The 27114-nt window shown below is 36.8% G+C and overlaps 3 protein-coding genes across 3 annotated transcripts; all 3 read left to right on the top strand.

The window, feature by feature from the left end:
- The first annotated feature begins 1059 nt into the window (after positions 1-1059).
- On the top strand, positions 1060-3334 carry LOC119979917 (IQ domain-containing protein IQM2-like). Its single transcript, XM_038822540.1, has 9 exons — positions 1060-1097; positions 1274-1409; positions 1525-1596; positions 1699-1787; positions 1893-1980; positions 2660-2843; positions 2950-2999; positions 3084-3185; positions 3308-3334. The coding sequence occupies exons 1-9, from the start codon at positions 1060-1062 to the stop codon at positions 3332-3334; spliced, it is 786 nt and encodes a 261-aa protein (XP_038678468.1).
- Positions 3335-11725: 8391 nt separating this feature from the next.
- On the top strand, positions 11726-16930 carry LOC119979916 (IQ domain-containing protein IQM2-like). Its single transcript, XM_038822539.1, has 9 exons — positions 11726-11757; positions 13687-13825; positions 14770-14838; positions 14936-15024; positions 15117-15204; positions 15732-15962; positions 16046-16147; positions 16631-16690; positions 16889-16930. The coding sequence occupies exons 1-9, from the start codon at positions 11726-11728 to the stop codon at positions 16928-16930; spliced, it is 852 nt and encodes a 283-aa protein (XP_038678467.1).
- Positions 16931-21726: 4796 nt separating this feature from the next.
- On the top strand, positions 21727-26158 carry LOC120017210 (protochlorophyllide-dependent translocon component 52, chloroplastic-like). The gene is made up of 4 exons (XM_038870356.1): positions 21727-21952; positions 22079-22276; positions 25291-25478; positions 25780-26158. The coding sequence occupies exons 1-4, from the start codon at positions 21800-21802 to the stop codon at positions 26033-26035; spliced, it is 795 nt and encodes a 264-aa protein (XP_038726284.1). The 5' UTR covers positions 21727-21799; the 3' UTR covers positions 26036-26158.
- Positions 26159-27114: the final 956 nt, after the last annotated feature.

Genomic DNA, 27114 nt, shown 5'->3' with positions numbered 1-27114 from the left:
CAATGTTCGAGGGGTATGATGACCACCACAGCAGATGAAAACTACCTAAATTCTTCCCCATGATGAGAATGGAACCCTTGACCTCAAGGTCCAGGACAGACAACCTGATCAATTAGGTTACCTCCCATTCTCACTCCAAATAATGTCTTTTGTCCTCACTCCTCAAATATATATTTTTGACTTTGTCTTTAAGTTATTAAATGAGAATTACTAATTCTAAGACAAATGATACAACAAAGTTAGGAATCCCAATATTAACTATTCCAGAAGCATCCTAACATATAGCATGCATTCATTGGATATAGTTTTCAATGGGTCAATTACTATGATGTGACCATACCCAAATCCTTACATGCTGTTCCGTTGTAAATAAAAAAAAATATGTATCTTTGACATCATGTTTCAATTCCTTACATATTGAAACTAATTCTCGGAAAACAATGATGAGTAATGTTTTAACATTCTACTGTACAACATGCTAAATTTAAATCAACACGGCCTCATGTGAGTCTAAATTAGTCCACTACTACTATCTTACGCTACTAGTCCCAGTCCACGACTAACTAGCTAGCTAGTATCTTACAGGATTACAGCAGTTTAATCTTTTGGTGTCTTTTTAATGGTAATTTCCCAGAAGACACTTCGTAGCCCCCCAATATGAAAAATTACAAATATGAAGCAATATATAGAAATTGAAACCCTAACCGCATACCCCAGAACCAATGTAAAATATTCTAATTTTTCAGCCAGTATACACATCAACATCATCATGTCCAGAGAATAGAAGATAGTCTGGTTGGTCAGGTTGTCTGCCCAGTACTTTGAGCTCCGGGGTTCTATTCTTACCAAGGGGTTTGGGATTTGGGTAGTTTTATTCTTACCAGGGGGTTTGAGTGGTGACCTTCATGCCCCTCGGGCATGGTTTAGCGTGTGTATGGGCTGTGGGCCTTTAAAAAAAAATAAAATCATCATGTCCAAACAAGACTACCAAAAAGACAAGAAACTAAAATATACTTTTTGAAAAGTATCATACTTGTGTACTCCACAATACACATCAGCATGGATCACCATGTCCAAACAAAAAGACTACCAAAAAGGCAAGAACTAAAGATGAGTATCAAGAGCTTCAATTCTCTCTCTCTCTGAATTGTGAGGAGCAATTATATATATATTGACCAAACACAGAGTTCTTAGTTCTTACCCACCATTAATTCCTATTCATCGGGTCACAAACATATAATTGCACTTCGTTTCTGTTAATGTTGATTTGCAGATCCATGGAACATCCAAGCAACCGTGAACACGAGGCCGCAAGAAGGTTGCAGAAAGTTTACAGAAGTTACCGAACCATAAGAAAACTCGCAGATTGTGCTGTTCTTGTTGGTCCAACATGGTGGCAGCCTCCCAAGGTAGGTTGGTTTACAAATATTATTATATGTTGCTATGAGTGTGTGTATATATATATATATATACTAATGCTAGCTTTGATTCTGAGATTATAATTTGCTTCTTTTATTTCCCCAGCTAGGAAAAGGTTTGTCGAAGAGTTATAAAGCCCGACACATGGTATTGGTATCGCTGCACTGGCTTGAGGTGGTGAGTACACAAACTAATCTCATATGGAAAATTATAATTTGATTCATCGTCTGTAGTTGTTTCTATTAATTCTAGTAGTTTATTGTTTGACTTCCCAAGCAGATTGATCCGCGGCATCGATATGGACACAATCTAGACTTGTATTACAATAAATGGCTTCAGTGTGAGATTAAAGAACCCTTCTTTTCCTGGTAAGTTTTAATTATGTATTTGCTAATTCGATCATCAAACATCTTTCTTCCAAATTGAAAAGTTTTGATTTTTAATTGTCCATAACTCCAATTTCATGGTTCTAGGTTAGATGTAGGGGAGGGCAAAAAGTTAAATCTCGATGAATGCCAACGATTAAAACTTCAACGGGAGTGCATCAACTATCTTGGTCCAGTAAGTCCACTAATTAATTTCTTTTTCAATATTCATTCTTCCTCTTTTTTTCTATTGGATGACTTGCATGAGTTCACCCTGTGAAATTATCTCTTGTAATTTGCTTTAATATATATATATATGTCATGTGTGGGTATCTCTATGTTAAAGGGGCATTTATGTCTTTTCCCTTGTTAGGGTTTTATGAGTAGTTGTTGTGTCCTCTGTGATGAAAAGAAGTTGTCGATGATCAACTTATGACTCATAAGGGCGGATCTATGCCTACCCAAGGGGGCGCCTTTTAAAAAATATTTTAGTGGTAATTTTTTTTCATAATAAATTATGTGTGTGTATATATATATATATATATAAAAGTTGGATTAAGTATTTCACTCAATACATGTCCTCCTTAATCCAATAAAAAGATTTGTTACATAATTTAGGTGTAGGACAATGCATTAATAAACTACATGTCCAACTAAATAAATACTAAACTACATGTCCAATAAAAGATTTGTTACATAAAGTTTCGCCCCCTAATATGCTCATCTGGTTCCACCCTGATCATGTTGAATAAGAAATACCCTATACATCTGCTGGTGTCTTGATTTGTTTCTGGTTACTTATTGTTAGAGTCGTTTATTTTATTCTAAACATTTTTCCCTTTTTTTTTATGAATGTTTTTCCCATCGATCTATAGATGGAAAGGAAGGCGTACGAAGTCATTATCGAGGATGGGAAGTTTTTATACAAGCAAACAAGGGAGTTCCTGCACACAACTAGTGATCATGCAAAATGGATTTATGTCCTCAGCCCATCTAAGATCTTGTATGCTGGCAAGAAAAGAAAGGGTACCTTCCAGCATTCGAGCTTCTTGGCTGGAGGTGCTGTTAGTTGACTTGCATTTGACAGGGCAAATTAACATCCATTTGTGTATGTTGAGATTTCTTGTTCATTGTTCTGACTTAATGCTATTACATAATTAAACAGGTGCCACCATTGCTGCTGGGAGATTAGTTGTTGAAGATGGCATACTTAAGGTACGAGTCAACTCATGAGTTTCTTCTTGGTTTTAGTGGGTTCCTGTTGCTTTTAGTGATTTGAAATGGTCTTAATTTTAAAAGGAAGTCTCGCGTCAAAGTGGTCATTATCACCCCAGAGAAGAGAATTTAAAGGACTTCAGTTCATTTCTCATAGAGAATAATGTGGATCTCACATATGTTCAGGTATAAAAAAAATTATAAGAAGCTGGCTGCCTATTTTCTTCTCTTCTTTCTTTATATATGAAAAATGTTAAAAAAGAAGAAGAGTGTTTTACTGATGATACTTTTGTTTCTTCCAATTTCAGATCACGTCAATTAATGAAGAAAAATAAAGCAATTGTATAGGTTTTCATCATCATCAAAGCCTTTTATCTCAGAAATTTAAGAAATTGTATGAATTATAATGAAATAATTTATTTCATTTAAATTATCTCTTGCTGTAAATGCAAATGAAATTGTTTTTGCATGCGCCAATTAATGACCAAGCTTGAATCAATTCTTGAAGTAATCAAGACCGGAATGGATTAAAGATAGTTCTACCCATGCTATTGAAGATTGAAGAATAATCATAAATAGTAAATTGTATGTGTAGCTAAATAATTATGTAGTTATAATCAAAGAAATGAGAGTGATGCAAATGATTGATAGTATATTGTATATAGATGCAATCTAGTTGGGAGGTATATATAGTATATATGATACAATTTTCACCCTTCATAAAATATTGTTCAATTGTATAAAAATTAGAGTACAATTATGACATTAATCAATTATAAGTAATATGTATTTTTTAAAAAAAATAAAAAAAGTCAAGGCCCAAACTTTATAAGCCCGAAGATCAATACCGGGTCTAGGCCTAAGCCCGATGCGGAGCCCTACACTCATCTAGATTTTGGTGAGTCTCGTTACCATCCGTGGTATTTGCACCCTTTTTGTGGGCCCCGCTTTCAATTTGTATCTCCATCTGTTCTCCTTACAAACCTTCAGATCTTGAGATTAATATCTGATGGTAAGATCTCTATTCATTTGTAAAGGGAGTTTTATATCCTCTTACCTCTTTCTCATAACGTTTTCATCTTTCCTCTCTTCATTGTCGATATTGTTCTTCAAACTCCATAACATTTACACAATCACCAGACCAACATATTTTTGTATCTCTCAAAGTTTGCTTATCACAAGAATTATGAAATTGTCAAGTCTAGAGAAGTAGATTTGACCTTAAATTTGACACGTTTTGATGATATATGATTTCCTACCGGTAGGATACAGTAATTAGATGAAATATTTATTTTTAAATTTTTCTCAAAAAATAATATTAAAAAATATTCATTTAAGATATATATTGAAGTTCATAGTTTTCAAAGAAAAAAAAAGAATAAAGAAGGTAATTAATTAATTACGACAATTATTGGAGTTTGAATAAATGGAATAAGTAAATTTGTTTTGGCCCTAAATGCTCATTTCCCAAGAAACCCAAAAACAAAAGTCAGAAGACCCAAAAAAAAAAAAACCCACGGATCTTCCTTCTTTCACATAAAGGTGACAACTATATATATGTGGGGTCAATAAAATGTGTTGTGATTAGACAACATCATTTCAATCAATCTGACAATTGATAGGTGGGTGGGAGAAATAAAAAAATGGGGGTGTGGAAAGTGCCGCGGTTAAAAATGTATCTTTGAACTTTGAAGCGGGGCCTACACAATGATGTAGAGCCCTATAAACTGCTACGCAATCCAATACTGTAGGGCATGTGGGTCCAACACTCTAGGGCATGTGGTGTTGATGGTCGTTATACTGTTGGGATATAGTGGGCCCTGACTAATCGTGTAAGTCTAGATCAACGGCTTTAAAATTTTCACACATCCGGAAAAGGATCTAATCAAATCCAATGACGAGCAGTAGTCTAATCTTAATTAAAAATCTTTTTTTTTGTCTTTATTTTTTTTTTGATAGAATGATTGATTTTATTGATAAGCATGGCACAAAAACAATACAACCAAGTATAACAGAGCCCTAAAACACCAAAGCTATCATTCTAACCAAGCTACAAACATGTCACTCCTTAGAGCCCCTTGTTTTGCAAGACTATCAGCTACAGAATTAGCCTCTCTACACACATGATTGTATGTAATGGAAGAGAGTTGCGAGGAGAGATTTGCAATAGCATTAAAATCCTGAGCTTTAGACCAAGGTGAATCAATTTCTTTTTGTAACCAATTCACAACATTCAGAGAATCTGATTCAACCAAGATATTACCCTTCTCTTTTAACCCAAATTTCACAGAGAACTCAAGCGCAAACCTGATTGCCCTTAATTCAGCAGAGTTGGAGTCTAGATTGCTTGTAGGGCCAGAGAATATGCAAAGAAAATTTCCATTACAGTCCCTCAAGACTCCACCCACCCCCGAAGAGTAATCAAGAGAAGAACCGTCAGTGTTCCATTTGAGGCATCCTGTAGGAGGAGCAGACCATTCACAAGGGGGCCTAGTAGGTTTGATTAGATTGGTTCTGAATTTGATGCCATCAGAGGAATGCATAATTTCTGGGCCACTGTATGGAAGGTTAATCTTCACAGCCTTTAACCAAAGGCCAAATCTGATATAAACAAGATAAAGGACATTCCCCCAGTCTATATGATTTTCCTCGAAGATGACCTTGTTTCTTTCAATCCAAATGGTCCAGACTGCCGCATTGAACATCATACTCCAAACTTGTCGTTGTTTCTTTCCTGAAGCAAATGTCTGCCACTGTTCAAACAAATTGCTAAGAGTATTACCACAACACCATTCAACACCCCACCAGTTTATAATTTTGTACCAAATCATTCTTGGGCCCTCACACAGAAAAAGAAGGTGATCAACAGACTCCTCTTGCTGATGACAGAACGGACAACTTGACTCACTCCTAGGTAAAATACCAAGGCTGCATAGCCTACCCCGAGTGTTAATCCTGCCTTGTAATGCAAGCCAAACGAAGAATTCCACTTTAGGTGGCGTCCATCCTGTCCATATCTTAGAAGTGGTGACTGAGAGAAGCGATGTATCAGGACAATTTTCAGATGCACATGTTAGGGACTTGACTGTGTAGTTACCATCAATTGTGTGCCTCCAAACAATTTTGTCTCTCCTTCCTGGAGCTATAACCAAACCACCTATAACATCCAACAACTCATTCTCAAGATCCTCTTCCCATTGAAAAAGATCTCTTCTCCAAGGAATTAGCCAAGACCATTTAATACCATCCCAAAAGCCAAAAGACTCAATAGGTTGACTAGTCAAAGACGAGATACTATATAATCTGGGGAATTTGTCTTTAAGAGTAAAACCACCTAACCATAAGTCCTCCCAAAATTTCGTTAGGTTACCAGCACCAACAGAGAAAGCTAAGCCCTCCTTTATTGCTTTTTCAACATTACCCAGGCCTGGCTCCAAAAGACATTGAATATTCCTCCACAAATTGGACACTCTAGAGGAGTTAGAGGGGCCCTGAATGATGTCAGGAAGATTGTATTTTTCTTTAATCATCCTTTTCCACATTACACCTGAATTCTCTTGTGATTTGTTGTATCTCCATATCCATTTGAAAAGCAAGGCTTTATTTTTGTCTAGTATGGAACCAATACCCGTGCCACCATTGATCTTCGACTTAATCACTTGATCCCAATTTATGCAATGCACTCTCCTGTGATCATCTGTGTCTCCCCACAAAAAGTTTCTTTGTAGTCTTTCTATTCTCCTGGCTACGCCCCTTGGAATTCTAAACAGAGAAAGGTAGTAAATTGGAAGGTTTGAAAGCACTGCTTTAATGAGAGTTAACCTCCCCCCAATGGATAATTGCTTGGATTTCCACTGGGATAAACGGGACTCAACCTTAGAAACCACTGGATCCCATAATTTGGCCTGATTCATATTGCCACCTAGAGGAAGCCCCAAATAAGTGATCGGAAGTGACTCGGCCTTGCAATTCAACATATTTGCCATCCTCATCACTTCATCCGCATCTATACCGATTCCTACTAAAGAGGACTTGTGGTAATTAACCTTGAGACCAGACATCAGCTCAAAGCACCGAAAGATTCGCTTTAGATTTAGCAGGCTGGATTTGCTTGCGCTGCTAAAAATTATTGTGTCATCAGCGTACTGCAAGTGTGTAATAGCTGCCCCATTTGGACTCACTTTCAAACCCTCTATCAGATCTAATTCTCTGGCCCTGTTTATAAGTTGGTGGAGGCCCTCGGCGGCCATGATGAAAAGGAAAGGAGAAAGGGGATCCCCTTGACGAATACCCCTTTGTAGAGTTATCTCATCGGTTGGAGATCCATTGACAAGAATTGAAACTTTAGCATTCTGAACACATTCTTGCATCCACTTTTTCCATTTTGTACCATACCCCATAGTGTCGACGATTTGCTCTAGATAACCCCATTGAATGGAGTCAAAAGCTTTCTCAAAATCAATTTTTAGGATATAGCCCGTTAGCTTTCTCTTCTTGATAGAATGGACGACCTCATTTGCCACTAGCACTGAGTCCATAATTTGCTTATCTTTTACAAAGCCAGATTGATGATCACTGATGACTAGGTTGAGGGTGCCTCGTAATCTGTTTGCAAGTGTCTTTGCTATTATTTTGTAAAGACTGCTGATTAGGCTAATCGGCCTGTAGTTGGAAAGACTTTCAGAACCAGTAACTTTAGGGACCAATGTGATGAAAGAGGAACTTATGCCCCTTGGAAGAATAGTTGAGCTATGGAATCTCTGCATCATTCTGAAGACATCCATCGAAACTGTTTCCCAAGCATTCTTGAAAAAGCCAAAATTGAAGCCATCAGGCCCCGGGGCTTTGTTGCTCCCACAACTCCAAACTGCCGATTTAATTTCATCTTGATCAAAAGGTAACTCCAAGAGATCCGCTTGATCTGCACCTATCTTCTTGAAAGGAAGACCACTTATATCCAATTTTGTCCAACCCTGAGAAGAATATTGAAGCTGGAAGTGACTATGCACCACTTCTCTAATTTGAGCTGGATCACCAGTGCTATCATCCCCTAGCTTGAGTCTAGCAATGCAATTTGATCTTTTTCTAATAGTGGCCATAGAATGAAAAAACTTTGTATTTCTGTCACCTTCTTTGATCCATTTCACCCTAGAAACCTGGCGCCAATAACTTTCCTGTTTCCTGCACAAAGACCAAAAATAAATGTTAAGGGTTTTGAGTCTCTGAAGGTCAGGGTTACTCAGGGGTCCCGATTCTTTCAGTTTCTCCAACACATCTCTCTCCATTTCCACGCTCTTAATGTTATCAGCAATGTTTCCAAACTCAGTTTTATTCCAATCTTTCAACCTTGACTTCAAAAGCTTTAGTTTGACAACAATACCGTAACTGCCCATAATGTCTCTGTCCAAGTCAGCCCAATTTTTACGAATAAACTGGGAGAAGCTCGGGTGCTGCCACCAACAATCAAGGAAACGAAAAGGACGGGGTCCCCAGTTTACATCCTGGAAGCTGACAAAAATAGGGCAGTGATCTGAAACTCCCCTACTGAGACCATGCAAGCTGATGTTAGGGAAGCTGCTCAACCAAACTGGGTCTACAAAGACCCTATCTATACGACTCATGCTAATGGAGTTATACCAAGTGAACTTCCTTCCGATGAGCGGCAACTCCAATAAGGCACATTGATTCACAAAACCACTAAAGCTCCTCATCCCCATGGTAAAAGAATGGCCACCTAATCTATCAGAAGGGAGAAGAACCTCATTAAAATCACCCCACACCAACCAAGGAATTGAGCTGGACATCTTAAGACTTGCTATGTCATTCCATTGACTAGACCTCAAGATTTCTGAGTTATGGCCGTAGACAGAAATAATAGCACAGTGAAAATTGAGACTATTCAGAGTGCCCTCCAAAAAAATCCACCTATCTCCAATGATGGCCTTTTGCAAAGAGAAGAAGGACGGGTCCCATATACAAATCAAACCACCTGAAAGACCGGACGCATCGCAGCTCCTCCACTCAAAGATATCAGACCCCCAAAGACTACGAATGAGGTCGAGATCAGCACCAGAAACTTTGGTTTCCAAAAGACTAAGGAAGCCAATTTTTTTATCCCTAATCCAACGAGAAACAGCTCTTTTCTTAGCAGCGCCTCCAGCACCCCTAATATTCCACGAAAGAAGACCAGACATGATAATAAAAATACCTGAAGAACCAGAAAAACACAACAACAAGATTAAATTGCCTTTTGTTGAGCAGCCACCCAGTCTGCTACTTCTCGCTGAACCATTCTGTCCATTTTTTCTTTGATTGCCGCGTCCTCTTCCTCACTACGGAGGCCTAGCTTTTTTCCGAGCTCCCACGTTTTTCCTGCTTCCCCCTGAGTATCATTCTGGGTTGAATTGGTACAGGAATGTTCTTCACTGGGCTGATCAGATTTGTCACTCCCACTGGTGCGAAGAAGCTTGTTCCTATTAGATATAGCATCGTCAGAGAGAGATTGTCCAGCAACTAGATCACTGTTGTTTTCCCCCATAATACTGTTAATACATCTGATCTTTCTTCTGGTTGATTTCTGCAATACAGCCATCATCAAGCTGTATTTCATAGGGCCGTGCGAACAATTGGCTTTTTTCCGGATTAATTTTCTTTTCGAAGACCTACGTTGGCTGTTCTCGCACTGATCTAATATCATATCTCTTGTAGCACATTCGTGGACCGAGCATTCGCCATCATCTGGGGTGGAGCTCTTCTTGTTCTTTCGATTTCGCTTTTTCCTTCTTTTATTTTCACCGATGTTCGTGCCAAATTGAAGTTTGCTGCTCGACTCAGACTCAACATATTGAGGTGCCTCTCCTTGGTTGTTATCCTTGGGGAGCCCAATGTTGTCGCAAGAGCCCCTATCTGGTCTTGTATTAACGTGGGCTTCTCCATCCCCTGGGCCAAATTTTAAAGTGACCTTAGTGACATTGGGCCCAAGATCACTCCCCCTTTGAGCTTCAACTCTATTTTCAGTATCCACCGTACCCACTTCCTTCCTACCAGGCAATAGCCTGATAGCATCACAACCGTCAGAAGTCTGAAATTGCGTCTCTAATACTCTATCAGAACTGTTTCCACAACAGTCTTTAGGACTGACACTCTGCACATTGCCGTTTTTCCTGTAGTTACCTCGAGGTTTGAATTTCAAATTTTCAGCTTCAGAAGTTCTCCGATCACCGGAACTTTTACCCGTCGAAGAGAAGTTGCCCAAAATTTTGCCATCAGGGGAGAAAAGCATTATTGGGCTTTCTACCTGTAGCTCTTTCAAGACATCATATCTACCAGTATAACCGTAACTGGAACTCTCCGATTCTGTTTCCAGTTCTTCGCCACCACTGGGGCCATCTCCTAGGCCGTTACTTTGAAATTCCTCATGAGGTCTTTCGAACCAAGATACATCTGGCCGATCTTCCGTAACTTTAATATGAAAAACATCACCATCTACTAAGACCTTTATGGTTTCACAGATAGTCTCCTTTCTCTCCGTTGTTATAAGAACTTCAGCAACATCTAAACGTTGTTTCTCAACAGTAGGGTTATCTATATTAATTGTGCTACCAACAATGTCTCCAATCATCGTGATAAACCCTGTATTCCAGGCATGCAGCGGTATTCCTTCACATCTTAACCAAACATATCTCTCCTTACATATATCCATGTGATGCCAAGGTTTAACCACTTCAAACCATTCCACCATCCATTCAGGCTTGTGTTTCACAGCTTCCATCATTTCATTTTTCGTGGTAAAAGTTAAGAGCACCATTTTTCCCCCCATGGGGGTAACTTCACAGCCTATCTGCAGGTCCCCTCTCCATCTGGTTCTCACTTGTTGTATTGATGCGCTTTGCCATAGAATTCCAACTGCCGATCTCTCTGCCCATTCTCTATCCTCTCGAACTGTATGATATTCCAGCTGTACTTTGTCCTCGTCAGTTTCTGGATTGGGTGCAAGTTCTGTGTTACCATGTTGTTCCCCAATGTTAGTATTGTGGGTCGTGTTAGCAGCCATTCCTTCTGAACCCATCTTGTTGTCAAAACCATAGTCCCGCCTAACCACAGCCGCATAACTCATATGATTTTCTCTTCGAGGTAGAAGAGAGACCTTAGTTCCTCGGAACGTGTTAAACTGTTCTGTATCCTTCATTTTCATTGTTTGCCTTTCAGTCCACGATCGTGCTTTCTGTTGCATAGTGTTCGTATCTTGTCTGAATCTCACCTTGTTTGCCCTGAGTTTGTAAGACCCTATCCATATTCCTTTGAGACGGTTCAGAATTACATCCTCCTTTTCGAAACCGCTAAATTTGGCGAAACCAAAACGCACTCCTTTTTTGTTCAGCTTGGCCGGGACATAGACTTGCTCCACCTGGCCGTATTGTGTGAATGCCCACTTTAACGCTTCAGCATCCCAGTCAGGAGGAAAATTCTCGAAGTAGAACTTTCCTGCCTGAGCTAGGTTCCTCAGCTGGTTAGGGTCGTAGTGATGGCTGAGAATATGGGTCTGGGTATGGGATTGGTTATGACTTGTGCTTGGGGTTATGATTTGGTGTGGTGGTTGGGGTTTGGCAAGGTGTTTGGGTAGAAGGCTACTAGGGTCTGGTTGTCCAAGGTGCGGTATGTTTGTCTGGGCTAATCTTCTGCCAGCGTACGGGGATGCTGGTAGTTCCGGCCAGCTACCGTATTTCATGAGTGGTGGTGGTGGGAGGGTGGTGGGAGGGTACCGGTGTTTTTTTTGTCTTTATTGATGATAGTCCAAAGAAAATAAATGATTTGTCCTCTTTTCTTCTACCAAAAAAAAACTAAAAAATTACTAAAAAGAAAAGAGTTATATTTTTCAGTAAGCCAGTCTTTGGTCTTTTAGTAGGTCTTTCAAATTAATCGTTAAATACGAATTATTTTTATTTTATTTAAATATTTTGCAATGTAAATATGTAAGAATTTATACTGTGTAAGAATTACTTGAACTGTGTAAAAATTAGATATCTAATTGCTTCTGTTTAAGATAAAATACATAATACCCATATATATATATATATAATTTGTCACAACATTTTAAATAGCATAAATGTTACCAGCATAAATTGAACCATATACTACCAATATTTCAAATAGCATATATTTTGCTACTTTCTAAATGGTCTGCCAAATGATCCTATATATACATATATAGTATTAGCTAGCCAGGGGCTGAATAAGGAGGGCCTTCTTTTAAAATAAAAATATACTTAAGGCATATTGATACATTGCCATATACGGATGAAATTCATGGGTTTGTTCTCTTATATCCTAGTTATTGTGTGAAGACCAACTTGTAGCCCATATTTATCGACTAATTCAACTATTAAAATTTTTAGTTTCCATTAAAATAGACATTTCATTGTAAAGTTGCAAAATATGTACACATTTAGTTTCCAAATTTCTCTGAAATTGTATCGAAGTGTTTGATTAACATGAAATTAGTTGTATTGATATAAATAGTCACAAAAAAATAGTTGTATTGTTGTAAATAGTCTTAAAAAAAATTTCTGGAACACTACTTCCAAACTTCGCCTAAGTTTTTCGAGACAATCATATTGATGTTGTTTTATTGATAGCCCACCCCAACGTCATTTCTTAGCTCTCCCCCTAGACTTAACTCCAAAAGCATTGAAGATGCGGGTATTAGTAATGTCCATAACATATATCAAATGGGCAAAAGGATAAATAAATGGAATAATTTTTTTGTTACAGCCTGTCATTTTTTTTTTTTCATTATGTGATAAGGATTGTCTAGCTATAAAGTAGCCACTCCCTGTGGACGATATTGAGTGAGCTAGTGCATTCACAATTGATATCATTACTTTGTATGGGGTTTTGTGTTTTACTGATGTGGCTGTATTGGGAGATGTGTTTTGCTGGTGTGGTTGTATTGAAAGATTGTGTTTTGGTGTAGTTTTATTGTGAAAAACATGGAGGGCATGAGAATTTGTTGGCCTTCATGTTGAGTGGGAAGGAAAAATGTATAGGAGTTTGTGTTTTGCTGATGTGACTATATTGAGAGATGTGTTTTGTTGATGTGACTGTATTGAGATATGTATTTGGCTTGATTTTTTATGTAATAGAGATGAGACCCAGTATTGATTTTTGCTAACCCAACAAATTTTTCCCATTGCAATTGCTATATATGTGCATTGCATGGAAAGCTGTAGGAATAGTAATTAAGTTAATACTTTTTTTTTGTCTTTATTGTGTCGACTTTTCCTTTAGACTTTTAGGGTTTAGGAATTTAAATAAAGTGAGGTTAGCTTTGACATCTTGTTCTGGTGTTTGAAAAATAATGTGGTCTGACGAGAAATTGATGAGATAGGGTAGAATATTCTCATAATAATTGTGATTAGACGAGAAATTGAGGAAATAAGGAATTAGGACATCCTCACGTAGGTCTAAATTAGTCCGTCCATAAAGAGCTTCACTTCTCTCTCTATATCGAGAGAAACACAGATCATCCCTTCAACAAAGAGAGAGCAGTTATTCACACAACACAGTGTTCTTCTTACCCACGGTTATTCTTTTCATCAACCTTTCATATAATTGAACTTTTTTTTTGTTGTGATTCTACACGTACGCTAGCAGATTGTGATTTTCTTTGTGTGAGGATTATTTGCAGATCCATGGAAAATCCAAGCAACCGTCAACACGAGGCCGCAATAATAAGGTTACAGAGAGCGTACAAAAGTTTCCGCACCATAAGAAAACTAGCTGATTGTGCTGTTCTTGTCGGTGAAAAGTGGTGGGAGTCTCCAAAGGTAGGTTTACAAATATTAGGTTATGTTGCTACATACTAATCATTTGATCAATTTTTAGGAGATAATTTGCTTCGTTTGTCTCACAAAAACCATAATCTAGAGCCCATTAGAACCAAGTATTGCCGCATCACTGGAAGCAATAGCCATACAAAACCTTTAAGAGTCTGCACCTTCTCTTCAACACCCTTGACTTGATCGGAAGTATATCATTTTGGACAACATACATCATTTGCAGACACTTAAGAGCAACTTCAGTAGTGTTAATTTGCTAGCCTAGCAAAAATTTATATTGTGTCACACTTCTATTACATAAAAAGTCAAGGCAAACACGTCTCTCAATACAACCACATCAACAAAACACATCTCCCAATATAACCACATCAACAAAACACAAATTCCTATACATTTTCCTTCCCACCCAACATGGTGGCCAATAAATTCTCATGCCCTCCATGTTGTCCCCAATAAAACTACACCAAAACACAATCTTTCAATATAAAACACATCTCCCAATATAGCCACATCAACAAAACACAAAACGCCATACATATTTGTTGGTCCAGACAAAATAACATCATCGCAAGTGCTCTTACAGCTCATATGCAAAAAAGGAAGGCAAGATAATCAGCTTGGTTCCAATAAGTCTGCATGTATACTCATTACTTTGTTCCATATTCTCTTTTGCTAATCTTTTCTGTACTTTTTTCTATGTTGTTGGTCTGATCTTTTGCTTCCTGGTCTTTTTTTTTCTAAAAAAACTTTTATCTTCTTTTGATTCAGGATTTGGGGCCTGTCCCTTTTTCTTCCTTTTAAACCATCTTTTGAGTCTGAGATGCCCTATTATTCTCTTTAGTTTTGCTTTGCTTCAATACATTGGGGCTTACAAAAATAAAAAATAAAAAAAAAACCCACCCCTGAGATAATTTGCTTCTTTTATTTCTTAGGTTGCAAAAGGTTTGTCGACAAAGGGTTATAAAGCCCGAAACATGGTCTCGCTGCACTGGCTTGAGGTGGTAAGTAATTGAATCCCACAAATCTCATATGGAAAATTATAATTTGATGCATTTGTAGCTGTTTATAATCATAGCAGTTTTCTTTTTTCTTATGCAGATTGATCCGCGGCATCGACATGGACACAATCTACACTTCTATTACGAGAAATGGCTTCAGTGTCATAGTAAAGAACACTTCTTTTCCTGGTAAGTTCCTTTTTGTTCCTGATCGATGTATTTGCTTCAAATAAATGAAAAGTTTGATTTTAATTGTTCATATACCAACTTTGCGGTTGCAGGTTGGATTTAGGAGACGGCAAAAAAATAAATCTTGATGAATGCCCTCGATTAATACTTCAACAGCGGCGCGTCAACTATCTTGGTCCAGTAAGTCCACTAATTTGTTTTTCATATATTCATTCCTCCTTTTTCTTTTTCTTTTTTCTAATGTTATTCTATGTTTCACCTGAAATTAAATTTCAATCATCTCTTGTAATTTGCTTTTAATTCAAGTCGTGTATTATCTGTATGTTAAAGGGGCTTTTATGTCTTTTCCCTTGTTAGGGTTTTACGTGTTTTTGTCTCCTGTGATGAAAAGAAGTTGTCGATGATGAACTTCTGACTCATACGGGCGAATCTATGCCTACCCATGGGAGGCGACTTAAAAAAAAAAAATTGTGTACATATATATATATTATGAGTTGGATTAAGTATTTCACTCAATATATGTCCGCTCTTAGTCCAATAAAAGATTTGTTACATAATTTAGGTGTAGACAATACATTAATAAACTATATGCCCAACTAAAAAAATAAATAAACTCATAATTTAGGTTATTCATTGTTAGAGTTGTTTATTTAATTCTTAACATTTTTTTGCCTCTTTTTGGCGAATAAATTCATATATATATATAGATGGAAAGGAAACTCTATGAAGTCAATATCAAGGATGGGAAGTTTCTATACAAGCAAACAGGGGAGTTACTGCACACAAGTAAAGATGCAAAATGGATTTATGTCCTCAGCCCATCTGAGATGTTGTATGCTGGCAAGAAAAGAAAGGGTACCTTCCACCATTCAAGCTTCTTGGCAGGAGGAGCCACTATTGCTGCTGGGGGATTAGTTGTTGAAAATGGCATACTTAAGGTAGGTATGGCTATCTCATGAATTTCTTTTTGGTTTTAGTGATTTCACATAGTCTTTTAATGATATTTGATATTGCTTAATAGGAAGTTTCCCGTCAAAGTGGTCATTATCGCCCCACAGAAGAGAATTTAGGGGACTTCATTTCATTTCTCAAAGAGAATAATGTGGATCTCACATATGTTCAGGTATAAAAATTAAAAGAAGCTAGCCCCGCGCCTATTTTCTTCTCTTCTTTCTTTATATATGAAAAATGTTAAAAAAAGAAGAAGAGTGTTGTACTGATGATACTTTTGTTTCTTCCAATTTCAGATCATGACGTCAATTAATGAAGAAAAATAAAGCAATTGTATAGGTTTTCATCATCATCAAAGCCTTTTATCTCATCAATTTGAGAAATTGTATGGATTATAATTGAAATAATTTATTTCATTTAAATATCTCTTGCTGTAAATGCAAATGAAATTGTTTTTGCGCCAATTAATGACCAAGCTTGAATCAATTCTGAATGCATGCACCTCCTTTTGCAACTTCAGACCCCAATAAATACTTCATTACAATCAAATCATAGTTTGACAACATTATTATAATATATATATATATATAAACCAGTAGTCTCACGGATTCAAGTGTTTTTTTTTTAATCCTAATTATCTCAAATGTTGAGATAGACGAATACGATAGATTATGAGAATTTGCGGGACTCACGATTTCACATGCATGAGCTTGGAGTATATATCTAGTACAACTTTTCGGCTCCGTCTAGTCCAACTTCACTTGACCATGCTATTCCTATCACTTAATTATTGCTCAAACAAATCAACTTTTTTTTCCCTGCTATGATTCATATATAACCCCAGAAACATGGACCCCAACCAGGTTTATTAGTTTATACAAAGAGACGACATTGAACATTTTTGTACACACAGAGACTCCCAAAACATGGTCTTGCTGGAGGTGCTGTTAGTTGATTTGCATTTGTGGTTAACTTACGTTTAATTATATTTATGTGACGATGTTGTTTCACCCAGGGGTACTTTGGTCAGTCTATTATGTTGTTTGAGGTTAGGTATTTTTTTTTTGGTTGACTTGTTTGATGAAATCTAATGAAAGTGACTATGGAAACTTCCATGGAATGTTTTTCACAATCCCATATTGACCATCAATTGGTGTATATATATTTGCATATTGGTTTGAGTTGACCAATCAGAGCAAGAGTCAAACCCTTTGTTTAATTTCTTGGGTGGAGTTGCTATTTTCACCACAATTTTTACTTCTTTCACATCATGATTGTGAAAAGAGTGAGAAAATGACAAACCAGTCAACTACATGTGATCCTGGGGTTGGCCTGTAATCTAGCATTCTTTGCCGCCTTAATCACGAAGTTGCCACTAGCAACTCTGTAACCATGCATTAATTATGGATTTTTTGGAGGTTTTGACACCTTTGCTAGTTGAATTCATGAAATATTATTGTACAATTTTTAAATCTTGGTGTTTGTTTTAACAGCTACCTAATTACAACTTTATATTCATGCCTAAATCACTTGTTGTGTTTTTATCTATGTGTCATCCAAAAGAAATTAATGTGATTTTTTTTTACAAAAATTTTGTTTAGATTGGTCTTATGCTAAATGTTGCAGCTCCTTATTTTCTTTACCTTTTATGCCAATATTTTAAAAAATTCTCAAAAGTACTATACATTTCAGTGATTTTGAATCTAATGTTGTATTTTATGTTGAATAAAAATCTAAATTCATCAAAGAAGATGCATGAAAAACTTAAATGGTTGTGTAAATGCAAAATGTTATAAAGAACTGTCAAATTAGTTGTAATAGATGAGAGTGAGCCAGCAATAATGGCCATATGCGAAAGATCATAGATACGCAAGAAGAAACTCTGCGGTGCACCGGACCTACACCAATCAGTATACTATAAACCCTGTCTATTTTAGGATGTATTCACAAATCATATTATTAAGCTAGCTAAAACAAAATTCTCCAAACACTACAAAAAAAAAAGGAAAATAAAAAGGTCAGAGACCCTTCATTTTAAATTTTATGCTTCATATTGTATGTTTTTTTTTTTACTCCATTTATTAAATTTAATGTTTTAATTTACTTTCCTCGTGATGGTCTGTCCCCCTCCAAGTCACTAGATTGAGTTCTTGAACATGGTACTGTACATCAAGGCTCACGCCTCCACATGTTTCGGGGTAGCGGAGACTTGCTGTATTTTTATTACAGCAAGTCCCGTTGTAATATAATTTTAAGTTAGTAAAAAATTTTATTTTTATTTTTAAAAATAATAAATGTGTAGTATTTTTCCTAATGAATCCAATGATATATTTTTTGTTCGAAACAAAAATCATATTAAACTTGAAAAATACGTGACAATTTTAGACAGTCTGTATAAACACAAAACATTCGATGTCTTGATCATGATGAATTTGATTTTTGTTTCGAATAAAAAATATGTCGTTGAATTTATTAGACAGAATACTACACATTTATGATTTTTAAAAATTAAATAAAATTTTGTTATGTTCCAAAAGAGCTACAGTGGGGTCTATTATAATTTTTACTACAGCCCCGACAACCCATATTTGATTGGTAATAGAGCCCACTAGGGGAAAAAAAAAGCCATGAAAAACGTGTACAAGCATCAATTAAATGCACACTCCTTTTTGTTAAATACACACAAACTCATTTGACGAGCAATTAATGATTAGACAACAACACATTATATATATATATATATATATATGAATTCTCTTATGTGGACTAAAAGTGTGGATCAATTTTGTGGACCTGTTTTTCAATCATAGATATGGTGGGTCCCATAATAAATATGTGGCCCCCACTTATGTTGTGTTTTATCACAATCATTGGATTTTGTTCCATAAAGTTGGTTCACATAGGAGAATTCCTATACATGTATATATACACACATATATAGAGGAATTATCCTATGTGAACCAACTTTGTAAACTTCAAATCTAATGATTGTAATAAAACAAAACAAAAACAAAAGTGAGGATCATAAATTTTCTATGGGATCCATCACATCTATGGTTGAAAAGTAGGTTCACAAAGTTGATTCACATAAAAGAATTATTATATATATATATATATGAATATATGTATGTATGTATATAGATGTATGTATGTATGTATATATGTATGCATGTATATTTCTATATGCATGTATGTATATAGATGTGTGTGTGTATATATATATGTGTGTGTGTTTATTTTTTTCATTCACGCCACTTCAATTGGCGTGAATGAACAAAAATTACTTTCACGCGATCACCGATAGCGTGAAACAAAAATTGCATTAGGCACGCCATCTGTGATGGCGTGATCGTAAAAAAATTGTAAAGAACACTCCATTGGCAGTGGCGTGTAGTGTTATTTTGGGAAAAACTTTCACTCGGATGTTATATTAGGATATATTATGAGGGAGAGTGTTATATTGATAAAAAACTCTGTGCATTTAGATGCTCTGAAAACATGTGTGTACACAAATGTCATAATTTCTCTGCTTCATTATCTTGCACAATCATTGAAAACATGGATCTGTAAGTATACACCAACCTTTGCACTCTCTGTAGTGCTTATGACAGAACTCCATAAATGGAAATGTGTGTTGACTTTATTTTGTTCATACAAAAACCAACTGTGGATGCATGCTTGACCGAAAATTTTCTTTATAATGTTTGTCAACCAAAGCGACAATTTTAGATAGGCTAGGGGTGGTGGGCCTTATCATGTTTATAATTATATTAATTAGTCAACAAGAACAAAGAAATATATATTCTAATATTCATATTCAATTGCATGGGATGATCGAATTTTCTACTACCGCTATTAGCCATGTAATTCTGACCTATTCGAGATTAAAGTAAAAAAAGAGCACAGTCAATCAAAATAATCGACCTTAATTAATAATTAATCAAAGATAGATCCAACTGATCACCACGTTTATATATATTGTAAATAAATTATTATTTTTACTTACTTCATTTTTTTCAAGAAAACAAAATTTAACCACAAAAACATTTCATTTCCTTCGAAGAAAGGGTTCATGTGATGCTGGTTGGGCGTGCATGTAGTAGCGGTCAAACTAAGAAGATTGAGCAGAATATCCACAAAACTAAAAATTTAAAGAAAAAAGAAGAGTCTATGGGTATATACGTACGATACCACAAGTGTTAATATATATATATATATAATTTCAATTGCTAACCATTAACAATGCATTTTTTTGAAGGAAACCATCTCGTAATAACTCTGCAGTTAAGTGTGCTTCTACTAGAGCACTATTAGGATGAGTGACCTCCTGAAAAGACAATGTCGTGCAGACCCGATGTATCTTTAGGGAACCGGACACCCAAAACGGATAATATTATTGATGCCGATGGGTTGACAAATTATAATATGGTATTGGAGCCAACTCCACCCATTTGGGTCACCTATTGGGCCTTCGAATGTCCTTATGGACGAACCACTCACAGGTGAGGGGTGCTTGTCGGGCCTTTCGGATGTCCAATGGATGGATCACCTACAAGTAACCCTAACCCGTATAGTCCACTTGTTAGGTCAGGTATAACCTAACCCACGAATGCGGGGAAGTGTTAACATATACATATATATATATATAATTTCAGTTCCTAACCATTAACGACGCGTTTTCATGATAGACAACATCTCATAGTACCTCTACAGTTAAGCGTGTTTATGCTAGAGCACTATTGAGATGAGTGACATTCTGGGAAGGCAAAGCCATATGGGTCCGATGTATCATTAGGAAATCGGACAATATTCTATCTATGGGCTAAAAAATTATAATAAGAAGTTAGGATCAAATGAGGAGGAATATACGACAAAGTCAGGATATTGTCGGGCCATGAGATGGCATGATCCGGAAGTAAGGCCCACCAGTACCACTTCGTAAACCCAATAAATAAAGACGGTAATACAAGTGAAAGAATATCGGAGCCGTAGGTTATTAGTTGGTACTTTTCCCCTTAATTTCCTATAAATAATCTTACTACTTTTTGACTCTATTAATAAACACAGTAATCTACTCGGATTTCCTTATTTGCGTAGATTTCCTTTGCATGCGGCCGGCTGGGCTCCCTTGCCATTGGTCCTCTATTTCCAAAACTACCCTACATTTATGGGCTTGAGCCTAAAAGTTCCACCAAGCCCAATCTCCTTTCTTCAATAAGTCCATTGAGTTGGCCTTTTCTCCACTTTTTCTTCAATAAAGCCCAATCTATCTACATCATCAAGTCACTTGTCTCCTGGAAACAGTAGCGGACGGGACGGATATCATCCTTTCTGTCCATCCTCAATAGTCAATTCCTCATTGAGCTGAAGAGAAATTCCCATGTCCCTCTCAACTCTCAAGTCTAATGAGGACTGGACTGGGCCTTCCAAAGTTAGGCTTTTTGACAAGCTTGGGAAGATCACTTTTGGGCCTATACTAAAAGAGCATAACAAAAACAATGGCCCTAAATTTTAATAACTCTTTGCTTCTGGTGAATCCCTTGTCCGGCAAAAATAAGCAGGTCATAGCACGAATGTGATAGGAATTAGGAACTATTGCCTTCATATTTTTGGTGACAGCGTTTGGTTTTCTGACAATGGAGATGTTTGTCTCTTGGTTTCTTTATCGGAGACCGCAAATTGATGCTCATACAAGAATTCTATTTGGGAAGGACGCTCAGATGAATCCACATTACAGTGCTATCTCTCTTTTCATGTATGAGATTCGTATGATTTAACAGCAAGTTGTTTCACAGATAAGGTTGATAGAGAAGGAGGTAACCCTATGGAAATAGGTATACAGAAGTCAGATAAAGAAGGTTTCAATGCTACTATAGTTGGTGGCGGGAATAGCAACTTTATTGCACCTTGTGTGTATTATTCGGAAATCAATCTCATGCAAGATCATGTTAAAATGGAAGATCAAGGCAATAAATCGGTATCATCCCCTGGAAACAATTAGCTAACTTGTTAACTTGCTTTTTCTGATGTTCGTTTTATTTTATTAATTTCATTCTGGCTATCTAAGTGTTGTTTTTGTTTGCTTGTTAATTGGTTGATTCAGAAGGCGTCTGCTAATGTAGCTCCACAAAGAGGTCTCCTGATCTTTCTTTGTGTTCCAGTTAGTCCAGGAAAGAGCAGATTAATATATACCTATCCACGACATTTTGGAGTTTGGATTGATCAGATTGTTCCACGATGGATGATGCATATCGGTCCCAATCTTACTCTTGATTCAGATCTATATCTTCTTCACATTGAGGTAATTACAACCTAGTTATGTTGAAATGAAGGAGCACTTTTCGTAATACTATCTAGGTTTCCCATTAGCGAGGGGTGGTTAAGGATACTTTTTTTTGTAATAACAAATAAATCATTGAAGGATGTTACTTTTTCCCATTCGTAGGTTACACATTAAACATATTATTGCACCAGTTACCTTTTTCTTGTCTAATCTTCATGCAGGAGCGCAAGCTAATGGATGTCGGTCCTCGTAAGTCGTTACTGGCAGAAAGCTTGTTTCGTGCCAACAAAATCGGATGCCCAAGTTGTTGCTTTCAGAAAATGGTTGAACAAGTACTCTGACGGTCAAATCAACTGGGGTGACAAGTACCCTAAGACACTTCCCCCATCACCTCCTAAGGAACAGCTGATGGCCAGGTAACTTCCGCAATTTTAAATTATGCCCAGACTTTTATTTTTAAGCCTCAAGTACAAATTCATTATTTTCTCTGCTTGCAATGTGGAATGCATCTTTGGCATATCACAATGTCTAAAAAAGGACAACATTTGTTTACCAGAAACAGTGGAAAACACACCATAAGGTTAGCTCGGTGCTGCGACCTTTGTTTAGGAGTTAGGAACCTTAAATTAGAAACGAACTTTAGAAGTCAAGGACAACAAGATGGGTATGCAAGGTTTCTAAGCGTGTGGGGCATTGCTTGTGACTTGTTTCAGGTACTGGTCTCATGTGGTGAGCTGCAGCAGTTGTCGCGCGGCGTATAAGGGTCTAAATGCACTAGAAGTTGTGCTTCAGCTAGTCTCCATTGTCTCTCTTGGAATAGTTGCTGCAACAAAGCATGGTGTATTGTCAGCAACTGCAAGGACTGCATTGGTCTCCATGGCGGTGCTGTGTTTTGCTGCTTCAAAATGGTTGTCCAACTTCATCTACAAAAACTTCCATTTCCATGACTACAATCATGCCCTCCTCTGATGCAAGAACAGATATCTGTAACCTGTCGAAATAAGGAAGCAAGGAACCATGCTGCATGGCAAATATGTGTTGAATAGATTCCAATTTAAGAGAGTTGGAAAAGCACTATCTATAGGACGTGGGTTTGCAGGGAGTTGAGGTGTGAAGAAAAATGAGTGTGTGTGAGTGCGTGGTAGACAGAGTTTGTGAGAGAGCACAAATCTCTATATTTGTGAGATATTGGGTGTAATCAGATTTTGGGTTTGTGAATGTTTCTTGTATTTGTAATCTCTCTGGGTGATAAAAGGGATTGATATCTGCCACCCATGGTTGTAGGTAATGTCGAATTATGTAAATATCTGTGTTCATTGTGTTTAAAGATTCTATACATCTGCCCTTTGTCAACGCATTTATTTAGACAAGATATCGTTTTTTTCCCTCTTTTTAGATGGTAAATATTTCTTAAAACATGGAGTGTGAATCAAATTTTTGGCTGGGTAAGCCTCCTATGGTAAGAGGAATGGTTACAGAAACTAATGGAAAGAGTAATCAAGGAATGAAAAATGTTCCCTTCGATCAATGGGATAAAATATACCTCTAATGTCGAATGAGGATCAACTAGGATAGAAATAAAGCATTAGATCGAACTCTTCTTTGGTGTTAAGGTAATAACTATGAATAGTCATCGACCTCCAATAAAGGGTACAAGAATGAGACCTATTATAAGACATACGATGCATCACAGACGTATAATCATTAAACTGAGTTATTCTAATCCTTCTCTTAAAAAGAAAAGAAAGTTAAATCAAAATACATAATAGCTTCAGATTTTTTTTAAAAATGGATTTTGTGGTGAAATGAAATAAAATATGACATTGGCGTTTTTAAAGTGAGTCTTCCATTTCCGTGTAGAACATTCATTCATGTTAAACAAGTATGCTATTGCTAGTGGTCGACAAATTGCTTGGAAAGGCAAGTACAGCGGGCATGGCTTTTTCCCTCGACTCCCCCTTGTGGTGGCTAAAATTCGTATTAGCCCACTAACTTCAAAGGTGGGCCCAAGACCAATGTTCTAATGCTTTACAGGTCTATTACATATCCAAAGCCCGCATGGTACCAGGCCCACGAGTACTAGTGGCGCAAGTCTTTTGTCTTTCTCCCCACACCATGTCGAGCTTTTTTTCAATATAGCATCCATGTACACTTTAATTAGACATTTAACAAAGGCTTTTCAAGGCTCGACTGTAGTACTGTACTAATTCCACCCACGAATACACGATGGTGTCCTCCATTCTTTCTTCTTTTTTTTTCCCAGTCTTCTAGAAATGGACACTTGAAATGGATTAAATCTCAATTGGTTTTTGTAGACTTTGGTGCCTAGACATCCATGCTCGATCGTTTTCTAAATTTGGTGAGACATGGCTTTCATTCAATATGCAATGAGGCCAGAGTCTTGAATTTAAGTGCCTTTGTGCAAACACCATGGCCTACCATCACCCCTTATTTTCAAATTTCTGGGTACCTCATTTCAGCAGTGACAGGGATGGAAAGTTAACACCGACTCTCTACTAATCAATTAGCCTAGAGATGTTTTTACTAGGTTTTTCTCCCAACTGCACCGGCTGACTATTATCGGCTTAAGATTATAATAATTCACCAAGAAATTGAAGTTTTTCACTGGGAGTAGAGAGAAGCAGCAGTTAAAGTTCGGATCTTTGGGTGGCCTGTCTTTCGAAAGGTGGAAGCTTTGCGAAGAAAGGGGACTCTGCTTGGAGAGATTAAAATGCTGTTAAATTGGAGATCGCCAAATTGAGACTAACAAAAATTGATAATGATTGCAATGCCGTACCGGCATTAACAAAAAATTGAGATTTTGACAGCGACAAAATATTATTTTGTTTAAAAAAAATCAGGTTTTATTTGGCTCCACCATGTCACCAGTCCACCAGCTAGCAAAAAAATGATCGATCGGCCCACAACATAATTACTACCTAATTACTTTTTCCCATTCGTAGGTTCCAGGGGAGACACATTAAACATATTATTGCACCAAGTTACCTTTTTCTTCTCTAATCTTCTTGCAGGAGCGAAAACTAATGGATTCCGGCCCTCGTAACTGGCAAAAAGCTTGTTTCGTGCCAACAAAATCGGATGCCCAAGTTGTTGCTTTCAGAAAATGGTTAAACAAGTACTCCAACGGTCAAATCAACTGGGGTGACAAGTACCCTAAAACACTTCCCCCATCTCCTCCTAAAGAACAGCTGATGGACAGGTAACTCCCACAATTGTAAATTATGTCCAGACTCTTATTTTAAGCCTTAAGGACACATTCATTATTTTCTCTGCTTGCAATGTGGATGCATCTTTGGCAAATCACAATGTCTAAAAAAAGGACAACATTTGTCTACCAGAAACAATGGAAAATACACCATAAGGTTAGCTCAGTGTTGCGACCTTCGCCTAGGAGTTAGGAACCCTGAAATTAGAAACGAACTTTAGAAGTCAAGGGCAACAAGAAAGATGGGTATGCAAGGTTTCTAAGTATGTGGGGCTTTGCTTGTGACTTGGTTCAGGTACTGGTCTCATGTGGTGAACTGCAGCAGTTGTAGCGCGGCGTATAAGGGTCTAAATGCACTGGAAGTTGTGCTTCAGCTAGTCTCCATTGTCTCTCTTGGAATAGTTGCTGCAACAAAGCATGGTGTATTGTCAGCAACTGCAAGGACTTCATTGGTCTCCATGGCATTGCTATGTTTTGCTGCTTCAAAATGGTTGTCCAACTTCATCTTCAAAAACTTCCATTTCCATGACTACAATCATGCCCTCCGCTGATACAAGAAGAACTCCAATTTAGATATTTGTAACATGTCTGTCGAAATAAGGAACCATGGCATATATGTTTTGAATATATTATATTTTAAGAGAGTTATAAAAGCAATATCTCATTGTGCCGTTTTTCAACGCATTTATTTAGACGAAGACTTTTTTTTCCCCTCTTTTCGATGGTACATATTTCTTAGAACATGGAGTGTGAATCAAACCCTTGGCTACGTAAGCGTCCTATAGTAGAGAAGTAGTAATGAACGCTCCCATGGGGTGGTGAAGGGAGGGCTTCAACTGCCATGAGAACCCGCAATCCTTGGGTTATTCTGTACTTGGAGGAAGAAGTAGACAGAGAAAGAGAATAAGTAATTAATCAAAATTTCGATAAAATCACATATGACAATATACTTTCAAATACTATAGTTATTTGGCATGTCATTATTCCAATCGTTAGACTTTTCTTTGATATATAAATTCTGCAGTCCTAATTTTTGTGATACAAAAACAAATAGAAATAATAGTTAAGGAATGAAAATATCCCCTATGATCAATAGGATAATATAATTATAATGTTGAATCAGGATCAATTCGAATAGAAATAAGACATTCGGTCGAACTCTTTTTTAGTATTAAGGTAATAGTTATGAATAACCATCTACACCCTGTGAAATGGTAGAAGAATGAGACCTACGTTTAAATCGAGTTATTATGTTCTTGCTCTCAGAAAGAAAAGAACTTAAATCAAAATACTTATTAGCTTTAGGTTTTTTAAAAATGAATTTCATTTCACAATAAAATATCACATAGTTGTTTTACAGTGAATTTTGAATTTTCCATTTCCATTTAAAATATCCATTCAATTCTTTTTTTTATTCAAAATATATGAAATGTGGTAACGATTTAAAAAAACCCATTCCATTATATTTGTTTCACTTTTTTTAATATCAAATATGGTATGGAGCAAATAAACTTCCATTGTGGACAACTCCAACAAAGGATGTATATGAGAATGCATACTCATTTTTAGTTTTTATCATTCCAACAGAACAGAGTTATTATCACAACATGTAAATTTACATCCGCACATG

This window comes from Tripterygium wilfordii, chromosome 15 (genome assembly GCF_013401445.1).
Source record: "Tripterygium wilfordii isolate XIE 37 chromosome 15, ASM1340144v1, whole genome shotgun sequence".
NCBI lineage: Eukaryota > Viridiplantae > Streptophyta > Magnoliopsida > Celastrales > Celastraceae > Tripterygium > Tripterygium wilfordii.
The sequence above is the reverse complement of the archived record's forward strand: the minus strand, read 5'-3'. Positions and strand labels throughout refer to the sequence as shown.